We start from the raw sequence: 17890 nt of genomic DNA on the forward strand, positions 1-17890 counted from the left end.
TCAAATAATCCTACTAGAGAATTTCTTATAATGCTGAATAAGAAAAACAAAGTACTTGAATAATGTAATATCTAAGGTGACTTTAATACTACTTTTATTTTGCATTCTTCCTCAATTCACTTGCACAAGCATAATTTCATAGTGTAGCTTTGCTGTTGTTTACACTGGAAAGAAACATCAGAATAATACTTTAAACAGAAAAGTATTTCAATTTAATTAGAAGATCTACTTTATAGATCTTATTATATAAGATCAAATTATATAAAGATGCAAGCAATTTTATTTGAGAAAATAATCAACTTAAAGAGTAGCAACATATAAACATTATTTTACCAATCAATATATTAAGTTTTAGCCCTTTTATGTTCACAAAATTTGAGTGTACTAAAAATGGAGGAAAAAAATCTTTCAATTATGAATTATACATGGTAAAGTGTTATAAACTAAAAGCAAGTCATTTTTCATTGTAAATATAATTATCACAGAGTATTTTATATTTAAACAGTCAGATGATTTTCATACCTCATTGTAGTAACTCATAATTCCTTGAAGTACCTTCTTTAAATTACTAGCCTAATAGAAGAAAAAATAAGGATTAAATAAATCATTTAAAATTAATAATGAAAGAAAACGCATGTCAAGGTGAAAGACAATAAAAACTTCCCAATAAAAAGGACAACAAAAATACGTATTAGAGTTCTACAAATACAAGTACATGGTAATTTTTAAACATCAAAGCTTTATTCAGAGTTTTATTGAAGAAAAAATGTTTTACTGCTTACATAGTTTAACCACAGTGATTCTATTTAAAATGAGCCACAACTAAGTTGTGGCTAAGTTAGAATCCAAGCACTAACTTAGAAAATTTAGCTATGAGCATGTCCACCTTTAGTCATGAGTAACAACTAGAAAACAGGAATATTATCTTCAAGCTTAGCCAAAAGACAATATAGAACTCTAATTGCAGAGAGAAGAAAAACAAAAAAGGTGAGCCCTATACTAGTCTAAGATTTCTCTCTAGAGGCAATTTTCATACCATGGCATAGGGAGGTGGAAACGAAACAAAGCCTGACATTCCAGTGGATTTGAGAAGATAGACATCAGAAGTTCAGGAAGGTCAAGGTAGTTGGGATTTGCAGAGTAGATAAATGAAGAGGTGAGAGCTATGGAAAGAAAGAGCTCCAGAAATCTGCATAGTAGTTCCTTTGACTCTTTGGCTGAACAATAATTTGCACGTGCATGGGTGAAACTCTATGAGATTAAACAAAAATAATTTCCAAGGGAACAACAATCCAGGGAACTATAAACTGAACAATTCCTGAAGATTGCACAGGGCCAGATACAGTTGAAAGCCTCACCAATCAGAGTGAAGAGACCATGACCAGGTTAATATAGATAAGCATTCAATAAAGACCTCAAAAGGTCACAACTTAGCAGTGAGTCTAACAGTCCAAGAGGAGAAAATAACTCTAGATCTGCCTTCCACCTCCACAAACCATGAAAGAATCAAACTGATTCACACGTATCTTAACTGCCTGTAAGAACAAATTCAACACTCTTTAAAGGAATACAAAACATCCAGCAGTCAATAAGAAAATTCACACTATCTAGCATCCAATAAAAAACTACTACACACATGAAGAAGCAGGAATATGTGAACTATAATTAGGACAAACCACAGTCAATAGAAATAAGCCCAAAAATGAGAGATGAAAGAATTAGAATACAAAATGTTAAAATTGCTAGTTTAAAATGTTCAGGGATTTAAATAGCAGGAATATAAGAGAGCTAGTGATTTACTTAAAAAAAAAAACTAAATAAGACCCAGAGGAATCGGGTGGAGAGGGAGGTGGGAGGGGGGATCAGGATGGGGAATACGTGTAACTCCATGACTGATTCATGTCAATGTATGACAAAACCCACTGAAATGTTGTGAAGTAATTAGCCTCCAACTAATAAAAAAAAAAAAAAGAGACTGTTAATGGATTTTTTAAAAAGCAAGACCTATTAGGTATCTATAGCATTTTCAATATAAGCAGAGAGAGACTAAAGAAAAGAAAAAGACAATAGGCAAAAAAAATCATAACAAAAGTGGTTATATCAGTATCAGACAAATTACACTTCCAAACAGAAAATATTACCAGGATAAAGAGAGTCATTTCATAATGATAAGTAGATTCACTCATCAACAAGACATAAAAAACTAATGTATATAAACCATATAACATAGATTCAAATTACATGATTAAAATATTTGCAGATCTGAAAGGAGAAACTGAAAAATCCACAATCATCATTAGTGATTTGAAAACTCCTCCTCCCTTAACTGACAGAATAATCAGACAGAAAATCAATAAAGATATAAAAGATGTAAACAGTACTATCAAAGAAGCTGAAATAATCCATAGTTGTAGAAATGCAGAATGTATGTTATTTTCAAATGTACATGGAATATTCACTAAGACAGACTATATATTATGTCACAAAATAAGTCTCAGTAAATGTAAAAGAATTCAGAGTATGTTCTCAAACCAAAATGGAATTTATAAATTAATAAATAAAAGATACATAGAAAATCCTCAAATATTTAGAACCTGAAATACCTATTTCTAATCTACTCAGGGGTCAAAAGAAAAATCACAAGGGAAATTATCAAATATTTTGAAATGAAAATAAGAACACAGTATGTTAAAATGTGTGGATGTGGCTAAGGCAATGCTTACTATTAGGGAAAAGTGCTGAAAATATCACTGAAGCTTTCACCTTAAGAAGCAAAAAAAAAGGTGCAGACATAAAGAAGAAAGGAAATAATAAAGATCAGAAAGGAAATCAACAAAAAAGAAAACAAAGCTACTCTTTTGAAAAAAAAATTCAAAAAATGGAAAATCAAACCAGATTTATCAAATTCCATTTATAATGAACTCTAGAAATTAAGGGTTTCCCTGATAGCTTAGCTGGTACAGAATCCGCCTGCAATGCAGGATACACCGGTTCGATTCCTAGGTTGGGAAGACCCCATGGAGAAGGGAAAGACTACCCACTCCAGTATTTTGGCCTGGAGAATTACATGGACTATATATAGTTCATGGGGTTGCAAAGAGTCAGACAAGACTGAGCAACTTTCACTTTCTAAAAATTAAACCTACAGTGACTAAAAGCAGATCTGTGGCCATCCAGGGCCAACTTAGGAGTGAGGATTAACTAGGAAGGGGAACAGGTACATGTTTTTGGTTAATGAAAATGTTCTATATCTGATTATGATGGTATAAGAACACATATAACTATGAAAACTGAAACCATACACAACAAAATACACCCTTCAGTTAATTTAAAAAAGAAGATTTAGTTGAGCTTAGTGCTAATTTCAGAACCACTGTTTGTATCATGTACATCTAACATTCATTCTGCGTACCTTTATTCTCCAGTTGTCACCAGTATCTTCTTTAATTCGACTTAACCAAGTTTCATCGAACCAAGCTACATCACTACAACAAAAATACAAATGAACATTAAAATGTTTGTATGACATGAACATACCAAATCTAATCAACAGATAGAGTTATTTTCCATCTTAAAGGCTGTCCTCATTAAAAACAGTAAATATTATTTAAAATGAACCCACTGAATTTTTTGTTATTCCTAAGGGTTTCTTTTGGAATTTCTCATAGTAAATGAATTCAGTCATTAACATCTTCAATTTAACAAAATTTACTAAATAACTCATACTCATGCACCCTGGTAGCAGGTAGATATAAAAATCCTAATCCTAAAGGGAAAAAAAAAGAAAACAATGTATCTACTACGCATCAAGCATCATGCCTAATGTTTTTCCATATCACTTCATTTTTAATATAACAGTATCTTAGTAAAGGGCCTATGATCCCCAATCTTACTCCTTTAGTAAACTGAGGATAAGATAGTAATTTGCCCTAAGGGACACTGCTGCTGCTGCGTCACTTTAGTCGTGTCTGACTCTGTGCTACCCCCCATAGACGACAGCCCACCAGGCTCCTCTGTCCCTGGGATTCTCCGGGCAAGAATACTGGAGTGGGTTGCCATTTCCTTCTCCAGTGCATGCATGCTAAGTTGCTTCAGCCGTGTCCGACTGTGCAAGCCTATGGACAGCAGCCCTCCAGGCTCCTCTGTCCACAGGATTCTCCAGGCAAGAATACTGGAATGGGTTGCCATTTCCTTCTCCTAAGTGACACTAGTACATAGCAAAGTTTAGAATTAAATTTGTTAAGCCCTAAATAGGTGCTGAAGTCCAAGACAAAGCTGCCATATCAAATTATTATGTATTTAATAAGGCCTTGAAGAATAACATCTGATTAAAAATAGTCAACTATAATAAAAGATTATATTCTAAACAATATTTGGAGACTTATTCTGAGTAAAAAATTGAGTGAGATTAATATAAAGATGAATAATTTACTATCCTCCTAAGAGAAATAGCTATTAAAGGTAGAAAGTAAAGAGCACCCTTATGGCAGAAAGTGGAGAAGAACTAAAGAGTCTCTTGATGGAAGTGAAAGAGGAGAGTGAAAAAGTTGGCCTAAAAGCTCAACATTCAGAAAACTAAGATCATGGTATCCGGTCCCATCACTTCATGGCAAACAGATGGGTAAACAGTGGCTGACTTTATTTTTCTGGGCTCCAAAAGCACTGCAGATGTGATTGCAGCCATGAAATTAAAAGATGCTTACTCCTTGGAAGGGAAGTTATGACCAACCTAGACAGCATATTGAAAAGCAGAGACGTTACTTTGCCAACAAAGGTCCGCCTAGTCAAGGCTATGGTTTTTCCAGTGGTCATGTATGGATGTGAGAGTTGGACTACAAAGAAAGCTGAGTACAGAATTGATGCTTTTGAACTGTGGTGTTGGAGAAGACTCTTGAGAGTCCCTTGGACTGCAAGGAGATCCAACCTGTCCATCCTAAAGGAGATCAGTCCTGGATGTTCATTGGAAGGGCTGATGTTGAAGCTGGAACTCCAATACTTTGGCCACCTGAGGCAAAGAGCTGACTCACTGGAAGAGACCCTGATGCTGGGAAAGATTGAGGGCAGGAGGAGAAGGGGACGACAGAGGATGAGATGGTTGGATGGCATCACCGACTCGATGGACATGGGTTTGGGTGGATTCTGGGAGTTGGTGATGGACAGGGAGGCGTGGCGTGTTGTGGTTCACGGGGTCGCAAAGAGTCGGACATGACCGAGTTGAACTGAACTGAAAGAGCACAAATAACTATACTTAAAGGAAGTGAAAGGGTTAGTCGCTCAGTCACATCTGACTCTTTGAGACCCCATGGACTGTAGCCCGCCAGGCTCCTCTGTCAATGGGATTCTCCAGGCAAGAATACTCTGGAGTGGGTTGCCATCCCCTACTCTAGAGCATCTCAGGAGAAGGTGATAAATGCTTTAAAGAGTAAACACCAAGAAATCACATAATATTAGTGCTAGCAGAGGTCTCAGAAGTCTAGCCTAAATTTTAACTTTACAGATAAGCCAACTAAAGTGAGGGAAAAAAATTAAAGGGGTTCTTTCCAAGGCAGTATCCTGAATTTAAAAACGCAAAGCTGAAAACAGTGCCTTGCTTTTCAGAAATCATTCTGCCTCAAATGTGCTAATACAAAAGAAGGATGTCTCTTCTGACCGGAGTAACTGGAAATGGCCTCATCATTTTCAATTCACTTACTTGGAATTTGCAACCGTTTTCTTTTGAGCAAATTAATATTAATTATTTTTGGCTTTTCTCAGATGTTAAGGCTATAGTTATCAAAATAACTTGGCTAAGTGTATAAATGATGTATTTCTAACCAGGTATTTACCTGAAAAGACTGAATTTTTTAGTTGAGTAAAAATTTTCAAGTAATTTTACTTTCTTCTGACATCAGATTAAGTTAAAGAGGTATGCTAATTGTGATAGTTAATTTTGTGTGTCAATTTGGCAGAACCCTGGTACCCATAAATTTGGTCAAGTATGTTTGAATATTGTAGTGAAGATGTCTTTGGGATGATATTAACATTTAAATCAGTAGACTTACAGTAAAGCTGATTACCCTCCAAAATGTGGCTCATCCAATCAGTTGAAGATCTAAAGAAAAAGACTGATTTCCCCTGAAAAAGAGCGAACTCTGCTTTCAATAGTAGATGCCTGTCAACTCTAGCTGTAACATCAACTCCTCCCTAGACTTCCAGCCTACTGGTCTACCTACTCTGGATTTTGGAATTCCCAGGCTGCATAAGGACATGAGCCAATTTCTTAACTCTCTCTCAAATCCCTCGTGTGTGTGTGTGTGTGTCTGTGTGTGTGTGTGTGTGTGCAGTGTATTGTATATATACACATCTTATTCTATTTCTTTGGAGATACTACACCAGTCTTCTAACTGACTCCAAAAAAATCTTCATACATGATTCTGTAGTTCCATCATAAATAATTACCTTTAGAAAATGGATCTAGAGACAACCTCTTTCAGTATTTCCTCCTTTTGTCTTGCATTCCTACTTGTCTTCCTTCCCATCTCAAATCAACTTTAGCCCTATGTCTTAAGAGTCTGCTCAGACTGCTACAGCAAAATACCACAGGTTGGATGGTTAAAACAACAGAAATTTATTCCTCACAGTTCTAGAGGGTGGAAGTCACAGATCAGGATGCTAGCAAGACAGATTTCATTCTGAGATCCTAGGTGCTACCATCATGCAGTGTGTTCACATGACCTCATCTTTGTATGTTTATAGAGAGTGAGGCCTCCAAATTCTCCTCTTATAAGGAGCTCAATACTACTGGATCATGTCTCCCTACTCTTATGACCTCGTTTAACTTTAATTACTTCCTGAAAGGCCCTATCTCCAATATAGCTATACTAGGAGTTAAGAACTTCAACACAAGATTTTAAAAGTACACAAACTTTCAGTCCATGATACTCTTAGAAACACTTTCTAACCCTTCCATAAAAGTCTATCTCTTGTTTTCTTCCTTATAAACAAATTCATTTTTCTCAAACAATTATAACAGCAGCCAACCTTTCCCCCTATTAAACTTGATATTCAACTTCAGAACTTTCAGGATATATATCCTTCTTTTACTTTTTCTGCATTGCCACATCTACAAGCCTTAACTAGACCTTGGCTCCAACAATTAGCTCCATTTTTCAAGTATTTCCCAGAACTTCAATGAAACTTAAGAGATATCAAACAAGGAAACACAAGACAGTGAAATGTGGTCCAACTGTTTTCTAATAAAACCAAGTAAGAAACACTATATGATTATTTTTAACTCCATCCATGGTATTTGTCTTCACAATTCTATCAACTAAATACAGGTAGTAATTAATGCCTATTGCTACTAGACACAACATCGTTTTGTTGCTTCAGTGGACACCCTGACAACATTCCTCTTAAGTAATCAAAAGGTCTTGTGCATTTAACATATCAAATTGTCAGTACTTTGACATGCACATCTGGTCTCTCATTTATTAAGACTTCAAAGCAAAAATCTATCAGGAGGGGTTAAAGATGCTAGGCTGCAATGATTATAGCTGACCACAGGTACTGGCTTGAGTCAGGACAAAATGATAAAAGTCTGGACTTTGCTATTTTTATTCATTATTTGACTTTACTTAAGTCATTTCACCTTTATAAACCTGTTTCCTCACCTATTAGTTGAGGATAAAAATAATGCCTGTCTCACAAAACAGTAAAAATTAAATGAACTACCACATGTATAGGGTATATAATGTCTTACATTTAATAAACACTCATATGTTGGCTACCATGATTACTTTAAATGCTCAAATATATTCTGAATAAATGAATAAACAAATAATTTGTACATGATACTTAAGGTTTCCCTGGATATTCTACATTCTGTGTTATTCTTTTCTCTCTTGTAAAAATGTCTAGTCAAAGACAACAGAAAAAAACAGAAAAGTTATGTGGTGCATAAAGTAACAAAGCTAAGTCTTTCCACTTAGAAAAGTAGTATGCACTATTTATAGGTGTTAACTACAGTTGAATTACAACCCCCCAAAAGATGTGTTCAAGGCCTAACCCTTACTACCTATGAATATAACCTTATTTGGAAATAGGGTGTGTGCAGACATAATCAAGTTAAGATGTAATCAAGTTTAAGGTCACACTAAATTAGAGTGGATTCTAATCCATTATGACTGGTGTCCTTCTATGAAAAGGAGAAGAAACACAGAGGGAAGATAGCGATGTGAAGATAGACACAGATTAGAGTTATGATGCCTCAAACTAAGGGATGCCTAGAGACCCAAAGACTAGAAACATCAAGGTAGGATCCTGACCTAGAGGTTTTGAAGGGAGCATGGTCCAGCCAATACCTTGATATAGGACTTGTAAACTCCTGAACTCTAAAGAAGATATTTTTGTTGTTTTAAGCCACATAATCTGTTGCACTTTGTTACAAAAATCCCAAGAAATGAATACAGTTGTAGTTACAGGTTTTCTCCCATGTGTCTTTAAAATAGCAACAGTTCCTGCATTTAAAAAAGAGATATACATTATGTATTCAGACTAAAGATAACAAAAAAAGAACTGTAGAATCCTAGCAACAATTTCATGACTCATCATGTCTAAGTCATATACTTTGGGAACTGATTTTTAAGACTGTATTATTTAGAAGTGTATCTGCCTCAGGTAACTAATGAAAGAATTATTCACTAGATTTTGCTATTTCCTTAAAAAAGCAAACTTTCCCATCTCATTTTCAGTAACAACTTTGATGTGAGTCACAACAGCCATCAAAGAAATACATAATAAATTGGAACATATATAAAGTGCTTTGAAGTGTTCAAAAAAATAAAGTAAAATTTGATTCTTTTTTTTTTTTTTAACCAGGAATATGATACACTGACCCAACTAAGGGAAAACAAATGCTGTGAGTTTCACTGTCTAGAACCAGACTTCTAAAAAGTTTACAAAAATGGAAGGGAGTTCAAAAGAAAAATAAATTTAAACTGGTTCTTATAGGATAAGGAGGTTTACACATCTAAGTACATGCAAAAACAAGTAAATGAAACAAGAGGTTTAGGGCCAATTTTAGATCACTGTCATTTGTTTTATGAAGAAAGAAAGCTTTCTGATTGGTTCACTCATATTATTCCTGCAGAAAAGCTATTAGAAGACGGTAAGAGACAAAAGAGAATAAAAAGAGAAAAACTGGAGAGACAGAATCAGCAATAACAACAGAATCCAACACAGTATGTAAAAATGAGTTGGTGATAAAGGATACAGTTTAACTAAAATTGACCTGACCCTACTCTAAACATCAGGTATAGTACTGGTATATAGGGAGGTCAAAGAGCCATTTGTATATCATCATATAATGGTAAAAACAGCTCTCATCTACTATGTTGTGGTGTAAAGCTGTGAAAGATGCTTCAGTACATATAAATAACATTTTTGGATATCGAAGTAAGTGAACATTCATCAGCCTTACATCTATGCCAACCACTAGATAGCTATATCTACACCAACATCCACAACAATGAGAAAAGGCCAGACTATACATTAAAACAATGATGAATTTACCAAATCAACAAGACCATGTTCACAATTCTTGTGTGCGAGCTAAGTTGCTTCAGTTGTGTCCAGTTCTTTCTGACCCTATGGACTGTAGTATCAATGGGATACTCCAGGCAAGAATACTGGAGTGGGTTGCCATTCCCTTCTCCAGGGGATCTTCCCGACCCAGGGATTGAACCAGTGTCTCTTATATCTCCTGCACTGGCAGGTGGGTTCTTTACCACTAGCACCACCTGGGAAGCCCAATTCTTAGTTTGGACAAATTAAATCACTTTAAAACCAATCACGGTAAAAATAAAATAATTAAGAAACATTTTTAAGAAAGCAGGGAAGTAAGGCATACTTCAGAAAGACTGCCAAAAAAAAATGTTAACATGCTAAATTTATCTTTTAAAGTGTTAATCTTGAGTTAACCATAAAATCTGTCTATTTAAATTAGATCATTTTAAAGATTCAAAGTAACTAAGATTATGATATTGTTTGAGTTGTTTTTTTAACAATGGTAAAGAATTTCTGCTAACCCACTTTTTGCTAAAGCATTTTCCAGAGTCAATCATTAAAAAAATCCTTTACAAAAATGACGGCAATAATTAAACAATTTTTGACATCTAAAGTCATGTAGCAGAGATAGGATTCATTGAAGATGTATTATCATGAACATCAGCTAATACAAAATCAATATGACAATTAATAAACTATGACTATAGCATTGGGCCTCTTTGTCTTATTAAGGGTACAATTCATACTGCGGATATTATAATCCTAATCCTCTTACAATGTTTGGCAAAAATGGTGAAATAGTGGATTAAGGCTCTTTTGATATTGTATAATTACTTAAAACAGGCCCAACCCAAACAGAATCTCTTTACTAGGTAAAGTTCCCTAGCATTTGTGAGCTAAAATTTCATTTATAGAACATTTCAGTACTGGTGGATTCATACAATTACTATTATTAATTCAAATATAAATTTTAAATTTAATACTTTTTCTAAAACCAGTATTTCATGCTTCAATTATCTAAAAAACAATAATCTCTAAGCATTGATACCTTAAAATGACAACAGTATAACTGGAGAAAACATTGTAAGTAGTTACATCACTCATTTAACCTGCTTCTCTCCTAGTAACTATAACTTGTGAATATGACCAAAGCAAGTTTAAAATTAAACCTCTCTTGAATAGATAAGAATCCTGATTGGTAATTTAATTAAGATGTATCTCTATGAATAAGCAAGAAATAATCAGATGGTAAAATTTTTTGTCCCCTAGATACATGAATACCTTGATACCATACGCCTGTCAGCACTAAAAAGGACCAAGTTTCAACAGCCTTACGGTATAATTATTTTTGGAAGAATCTGAAACAATACTTACATTTGATGAAGAACTTGTGCCATGGCAACTCCACTAGTCAGCTGTTTGACATCCTGACAGGGTGCAGCAGTATTGAATGTCTGCAGCTAAAATGACATAAAGCAAGTTTATGTCAATTCCTCACTCCACTGAATTTATATACATAAATGAACACTAGAGAGAACACTCTCTGCCAAACAAAGCAAACTATACTAATAAGTTTCTATAACTGTGTTGTATTTTTATAAGAATAAACACTTAACATTTCATAAAACCACTGAATATTATACCTAAAATATTCAGATAATTGATGTCATATATGAAATACTTCAGAATTTCTGAAAAATACATGTAGAACTCTTAAGAGAGTCATACTTTGTGTTTTGTCAATTTTTAGGAGAGTAACATCAGGAAAAGAACTTTAAAATAACCTAATATCTGCAAGTTAAAATTTAATTCATACCACTTGCTAGGGAAACAAAGGCTAAAAATGTCAAGTTTAACACTCTTAGTTTATCACTGAGCTCTAGGTAAGATTTCTGCCTGCTACCAACAGTTATCCTTAGAGCATGAACAGTCCAGGGCCCACCTACCACATCAAGTTGTTTCTGTCTAGTTCGGTGTCAGGTACTACTAACTTTCCAAATCTCTGTTAAATATTCATGTATATTTTGAAGAGAAGTGAAATGGTGGCAGCTCTTTCTAATAGGTAAATACAAGACAGAGGAATTATTTAAAAGCAAATTACAACAGAGCTAAAATGGATTATATATTTTCTAGAAATCCAATTTCAATCTGCAAAGATCTTAAATTAAATATACTATGATTCTCTTTTCCCACATGTATTCATCTCCTTTACTATTCAATTATTCAATTATAATTCCTTAGTTTACCACCATAAAACATCTTTAGTGGTTGCTGTATTCTGAGGTTCTAGAAATCTGTCTCTATTATCCTAATACAACAAGGAAGATTGACAGAAACTAAATCGAGCCACAGTTACTTTCAAAGCACAAAGATACTTTACTGAGCTTTCTACTGTACGTAGGGCACTGTAGTACAAGGTGGAATTACAAGGGAACATTACCAGGTTTCCACATTTAAGTAGCTTCAATTGAGAATTAAGGAGAGGAGAAAAAGACACAAATCATTTCTAGAGGATGCCACTACTACTCCCATGACTGCAGTATGCACAAGTTCTGAAATGTGTAAGAGCCAGCTACTCTAATTAGGGTGTGTACTAGGAAAGACTTCTTAGAGATGATTCCACGGATGGTCTTGAGTATAGAAAGGACCAGGAGAAGGAAGCTTTAGGAGATAGCAACATGGCAAGAGTACAAATACAAGAAAAGAAGTGGTGTTTTTAGGTAACACACAGTGTAGTATTGCTGGATTTCTATGCATTTCAGTGCTAAGGGGGACAGCCAAGGGGCACGGGGTAGAACTCGGAAGGGCCATGGAAAGAAACTTGGAATTCACCTTCAGGGTACTATCTATGTCATGGGGAAACAGCAGAATAGTTTCCACCTCACAAGATGGTTGTGAGAATTAAATAAATTAGCAAACACAGTGTACTTAGATCTGTGTCTAGCACATGGTACAAATTCAACAGCTGTTTGCACATTAGCTGTGAGTCAGGGTTTCTCAAAGTGTGGAGTCTAAGACAACATGTATCAGAATCTCCAGACAAATCAAAAAATCCCCCAGTGATTGTTATGCACATCATTTGTTTAGAACTACTGCTCTGGGTGATAAAGAATCACTGAAGAGTAACAAGGGAGAGACATGCTTAGTATGTTGCGGATAGCAGTAAGAGTGACAAGAGAATGAAAGAACAGCGTTATGCCTGTGTCAGTGAGAAGGCTCCGGAAATGGTCTTTGTGATAACCTGGGATGCCAAGATGAGTTACCGTCATGTAACCATAATGAGTTACCGTAATACATCAACCCTCTATGAAACAGTTAAAAATGTATCCCAGGTACTTAGTGGTGAAATAATCCATGGTGAAATATTAGTCTTTGAGATCAGGACCAAGACTAGGATATTTACTATCATCACCTTGATTCAATGTTGTACTAGAGATCCTAGTCAGTTTTTGTTCCTGGGGACAGAACTGAAAACAGGTCAGGCAAGGGCTCTGTCCCCAAGTGCAAACAAGATGACTTCAGAAAATGTTAAGTGTTTACAGACACAACAAAAAGGAGTTAACAGGTTACAACGGGATATGAGTAGGGTACTCACGGTCACAGCGTGTCTCTAAAAGATGACACTAGACCCAAGAAATGAAAGGTAAGAAGTCAATCAGCCACTGAAAGAACTAGAAGAAGGATATTTCAAAGTAGAGGAAAGAGAAGTTAAAAAGCTGTGATGCATTTACAAATAAAAACAACAAACAAACCAAAAACCCCACACAAATGCTTATCTTCCTAAAGAAAGTCAACGCAGCATGGGAGCACAGAGAAGCGAGGCATGAGGGTAGCTTGTAGGAAGTCGGGGAGGTAAGCGAACACTTACAGTGACGTGGCGGACAACCAGCAAAGTTCTCTGAGAATCATCAAAGAAGTAAAGAAAAGCCTAGAGGCAAGAACCCACGAAACTAAGGCAGAAGATAATTTCACAAAGGAACCACCAATAAACATAAGGATAATATAAGTTTCCAGTTTGCCAAACCCAGTAAGAGAAGGCCTTAGAGAAAAGAACTCAAGTGCAGTGGGCTGAGACGTAAATAAAAGTTCAAAAGGTATAAAGGATGAGTATTTAAAAATGAAAGAAATATGACTGAAGGAAAGTGGGGGGATACAGTGTGGCTCAATAGAGAGTGATGGTTTTCTGTTTTTCCTCTTTAGGAGAGGGAAGATTTGAGTAAGTTTACATGTAGTGAGGAAGGAGCTAATGGAAAGGAAAAAATAGATACTAGAGGGGATAAATGACAGAGCAAAGTTTTAGACAAGGTGGAAGGTGTGGATCTAGAGCCAGAGCCAAAGATAAGAAGGAGGTCACTTTCCTGATGGGGAGAAGGGTTGGGACTCAAACAGGATACTGATTAAGGTTTGCAAAGAGCAACGTGAGAGGAACTGTATGGTTAATCTTAATAATAAAGCTGGGCTAGGTATGGAAACAGGAGGATTTAGCTATAGCAGCATTTGAGAGGCAACAGTCTGCAACAGTCTGCACATTAATTCCATTTTCTCCATAGTGTTTCAGCAGCCTGAGAGAGAACTGGAGAAGCAAACAACTGATTATACTCTGTAATCTATTATCATTCCTTATGTTTTAAATAATTTTTTTACATGGGACTTCCCTGGAGGTCTAGTGGTTAAGACTCTGCACTCCCATTGCAGGGGGCATGGGTTCAATCCCATCCCTTGTGGGGGAACAAAGATCCTATATGCTGAACGGCATGGCCGAAAAAAAATAAAAATTTGACTGTTTTTAAGGAATTTTGCCTTCCATTATAAAAAATACAGATCTACCTACCATACCAATTACAATGGAAGATTCTTTAATTATTCTTGATATCTTTCTTCCTCAGTGTCTTATACAAAGTAGGAACTTCACTATTAATACTGATTAAAAGAATGGATATAGTCATGAAATATTTTAAATAAAATTCATGAAAATCTTATACTTCACTACCAACCCTCATATAAGTCAATGACATCATAAAGACTAAGTTTACTATATAAGTCAGATGTTTAGACCAACAATGCAACAGATTAGGAAACACCCTTTAACTAGTCATTTACTAAACCACACCATTAGAAGTAACTGCCTTGTTTCATCACAACCTTAAATATGGCCTCTAAATCCCATACTAAGTTTAAGTGAAAATATGGGTGAATGGTCAGGTAATTGCTTTTAACTCAGAAACTCCAGATGCTTGCATTTTACTTGGAGCAAAAACTATTTACCTCCAAAGTGTAAAGGTAGCTTTACATTGTGGTTATTTACAAGAGACTTCACATACTGCCAGAAACGTTCCCTGATTTCTCATTCTTTTGAATTACATGCATTGAGAGCTAGAGAAACTCATCAATTACTGCCTCCTAATCTAGTCTGTTTACATTCCATTCTACACACACTCCGCGACACAAAACTAAACAACTGCTCTAGGGGTGAGCATCACTGACTGCACCTTGTGGACCATGGGGCGTCAAACTTGCCCAATATGGATTAGAAGCCACACCTGAATGTCAGCTCTCTCCGATCGCTGAGCACTTCCAAAAGGTGAGACACTTCTGTTGATCGCAATACTGAGGACAGATCCTGACTGTTCAAACCCAACATAAATTAATAGGACTGCCAAGTGCGGATAAAGTGCAAACGAAATGCCCAGTTTTTTTTTTTTTTTTTCTTTAAAGAAAATGCTTGTCCATTGGAAGAGGGGAACCAGTGAGAAAGAGGAATACGAGCGCCCCATTCCCAATGTATCTTCTGATCCACGCAGGATATATGTACGTGGAAACATCTCTTCTAAAAGGCATCGACAAAAACGGATGTCCTGGGGTCCGGGAGAAGCCCTGACGCATGAACTAAAACCACTTCTTTGCCACCTGCGTCCAAATTAGAACTAGGTTGTTGCAGTGGGAGGGAGGTTTCAGAGGGGGGTCTTCACTCAAAAGTAGCATAAAGGTCTCTATGAAAAGACTGTTCTGCAGACGGAAGGCAAGGGTGTCTGTCGGTGGTCCAGAAAGTCTAGGGCCTGGGCGCAGAGCAGGGGGGAGCAAATGGCCCAGCGGGGAGTAAACGGATGGGCGCTGGGCTCCCGCCACAGCTGTCAGGAGCATGATCAGGGTGGTAAGACGAGTGTCCTCCTTCCCGCTCCCCCACCCCCACCCCAGCTCCTTTTACCCTCCTCCCACTCTCGAAGACAGAAACACACGTACACACACTCACTCAGCTACGCACACCTGCCCCGCGACCCGCAGGTGGCACTCTAGAGGTCAAGGGCGACCGGAGACGCGGAGGGCAATGCGCGGAGTCCGGGGCGCATGTGACCCTCGCTCCTCGGCTGGCTCACCTGCGAGAACCAGGCACCCCCCCTGCCCCAGGAACTCGCCGCGGCCCCGCGGCCCCCCTCGCCCCCTCGCACTCACCCAGATGATGAGGCTGTCGCACAGCGGCAGCTCGGACTGCGGAAGCGGCTGCCTCTCTTCCATGGCCAGGACCGCCGTCGACTACACCGCTGACTCCGACACCTCCCTCCTCCCCGCGCTCCCCCAGGAGCCGGCGTCGAGGACCTGCTTGCCCGCCAGGAAAGCTCGGTAGCCAGGCCCAGAGCCCTCGCCGCTCACGCGCGAAGCCTCGCGCGGCCGACGTCGCCGGCGTAACGCCCTCCTCGCCGCTGCCCCCGCCCCGCTCCGCAGTTCGCCCCCTCCCGCTTCTGGCCCGGACTGCGCCGCACGGCACCTGAGCCCCGCCCCCTCCCCTCCCCTCCCCGCCCTCCCCCCGCCCCTCCTTCCTACTCCGGCACACCTCTGCCTGGCGCACTGAGTGACCTGGGCGCGCACCAGTCACAAAGAAGATAGGTGCCTGAGCGGGACGGGTGGGGCGGGGAGGGGGCGGGAAGAGCGGGAATTGGTTGAGCAGCAGGGATTGCTGATTGGGCGCACCCTTTTGGATTTCGACCAATCAACGTGAGACAAGACTGAGCCTTCTAGTGAGAGCTAGAGCGGGTGGGAAGGGGTTTATGACCTGGCAGGTGCAGTTAGGGCGGGGGGCAGTGAGTGCGCGTGCGCGATGGGGCGTTAGTGAGGTCGACGATCGCGTAGCACCTAGGGCAGAAGTGGCCACGGGGGCCTAGGAATGTGTAGGAGAAACTCCAGGCATCTTCCCGCCTCCATGCGAATAGGGCAGCTCCTGGCTACACCTGTGAAGACCGACAGCCTGCTTCCACAGCGTCTTCAGAGATAGATCCTACCAGTGAATAAAAACCATCCAGAGAGGGAGAGCTAATGTTCTAGGCGCTCGTTAGAAAAGGATATTTTAGTTTGCAGATATGGCAAAGAAAATTTTTCCTATGGGGTAAAATACTACAAAGCCGTTTAAATCAAATAAGCTCTCACAAGATCACAAAACCATGGACAATTTTATTTTAAATGAGGCAAAAGGGAAGGCCATTTTCAGGTAGGAAAATGAAAAATGATCTTTTCGTTTTCAAAAAAATATGAAAGATATCAATGTACAATGCTTCTTATGTTTCTAGAGCGGTTGGAAAACTTGTCTTTTCTCAAATGTTCATGGGGGAGTGGGAGGTGTAAAATTGGAAACTAAGGCACTGACTGATACATAGGCTATTGAAATGGGCTGGAATATTATTAACTCTCGCCTGATTTTCATCACTCATTCATAAACTCATCAGTTCATGCTCTGTGTAAAAATGCAGCTGGCTCATTTATATTATTGCATCTTTATGTTTCGACATTGAGTGTTTAAAACTGATCACTGCAATTAAAAGTCCCCCAATTTAAATCAGTCTCATTCTAAAAATAGAGCACATGCATTTGCTATTGAGTCCCTTAACATTATTACAGGACTTTCTTACACTGTGTGGAATCATTTTATACTTCTGTACACTAGCAACACTAGTAATATGATTTAATGAAAAGTAAAAGATCTAGGAATTTTGAAGACCTGGTCTGGGTCTTGACTTTACTCTTCACTGGCAATGTTGACAGCTTTCTCTTGTGGAACCTAACCTCCACCTTCCTAAAATGATGAGAATGACACTAACCTCCCCTGAGTACCTCATAAGGGCAAAAATGATCATGGATGTGGAAGATTTTTATGAATGAAAAACTCTTTTGCTAATATGAGTTACTGCAATCATATATATGCTTAGAAGTGTAGGAGAACATGTCACTAAGAGCCACATTAGTGACTACTGGAAATATTTAAGAAGGGGCAACTGAGAGGCAATTGAGTTATCTTTCTGGGATCTATACAATCAGAGAATAGATGCCCAGTTCTCTTCATGATACTAGATTCAAT

The 17890-nt window shown here is 37.9% G+C and overlaps 1 protein-coding gene across 1 annotated transcript in view; it reads right to left on the bottom strand.

The window, feature by feature from the left end:
• HOOK1 (hook microtubule tethering protein 1) overlaps positions 1-16206 on the bottom strand; it is a 64021-nt gene extending 47815 nt beyond the window's left edge. The window contains exons 1-4 of the mRNA XM_065911994.1: positions 15997-16206; positions 10921-11006; positions 3413-3485; positions 523-573 (exon numbers count right to left, since the gene is read on the bottom strand). Of these exons, the coding sequence (XP_065768066.1) occupies positions 523-573; positions 3413-3485; positions 10921-11006; positions 15997-16059 (273 nt within the window). The 5' untranslated portion in view covers positions 16060-16206. The remainder of the gene's footprint in view (positions 1-522; positions 574-3412; positions 3486-10920; positions 11007-15996) is intronic.
• Between the last annotated feature and the right edge of the window lie 1684 nt (positions 16207-17890).

This window comes from Muntiacus reevesi, chromosome 1, assembly GCF_963930625.1.
Source record: "Muntiacus reevesi chromosome 1, mMunRee1.1, whole genome shotgun sequence".
Classification (NCBI taxonomy): Eukaryota; Metazoa; Chordata; class Mammalia; order Artiodactyla; family Cervidae; genus Muntiacus; species Muntiacus reevesi.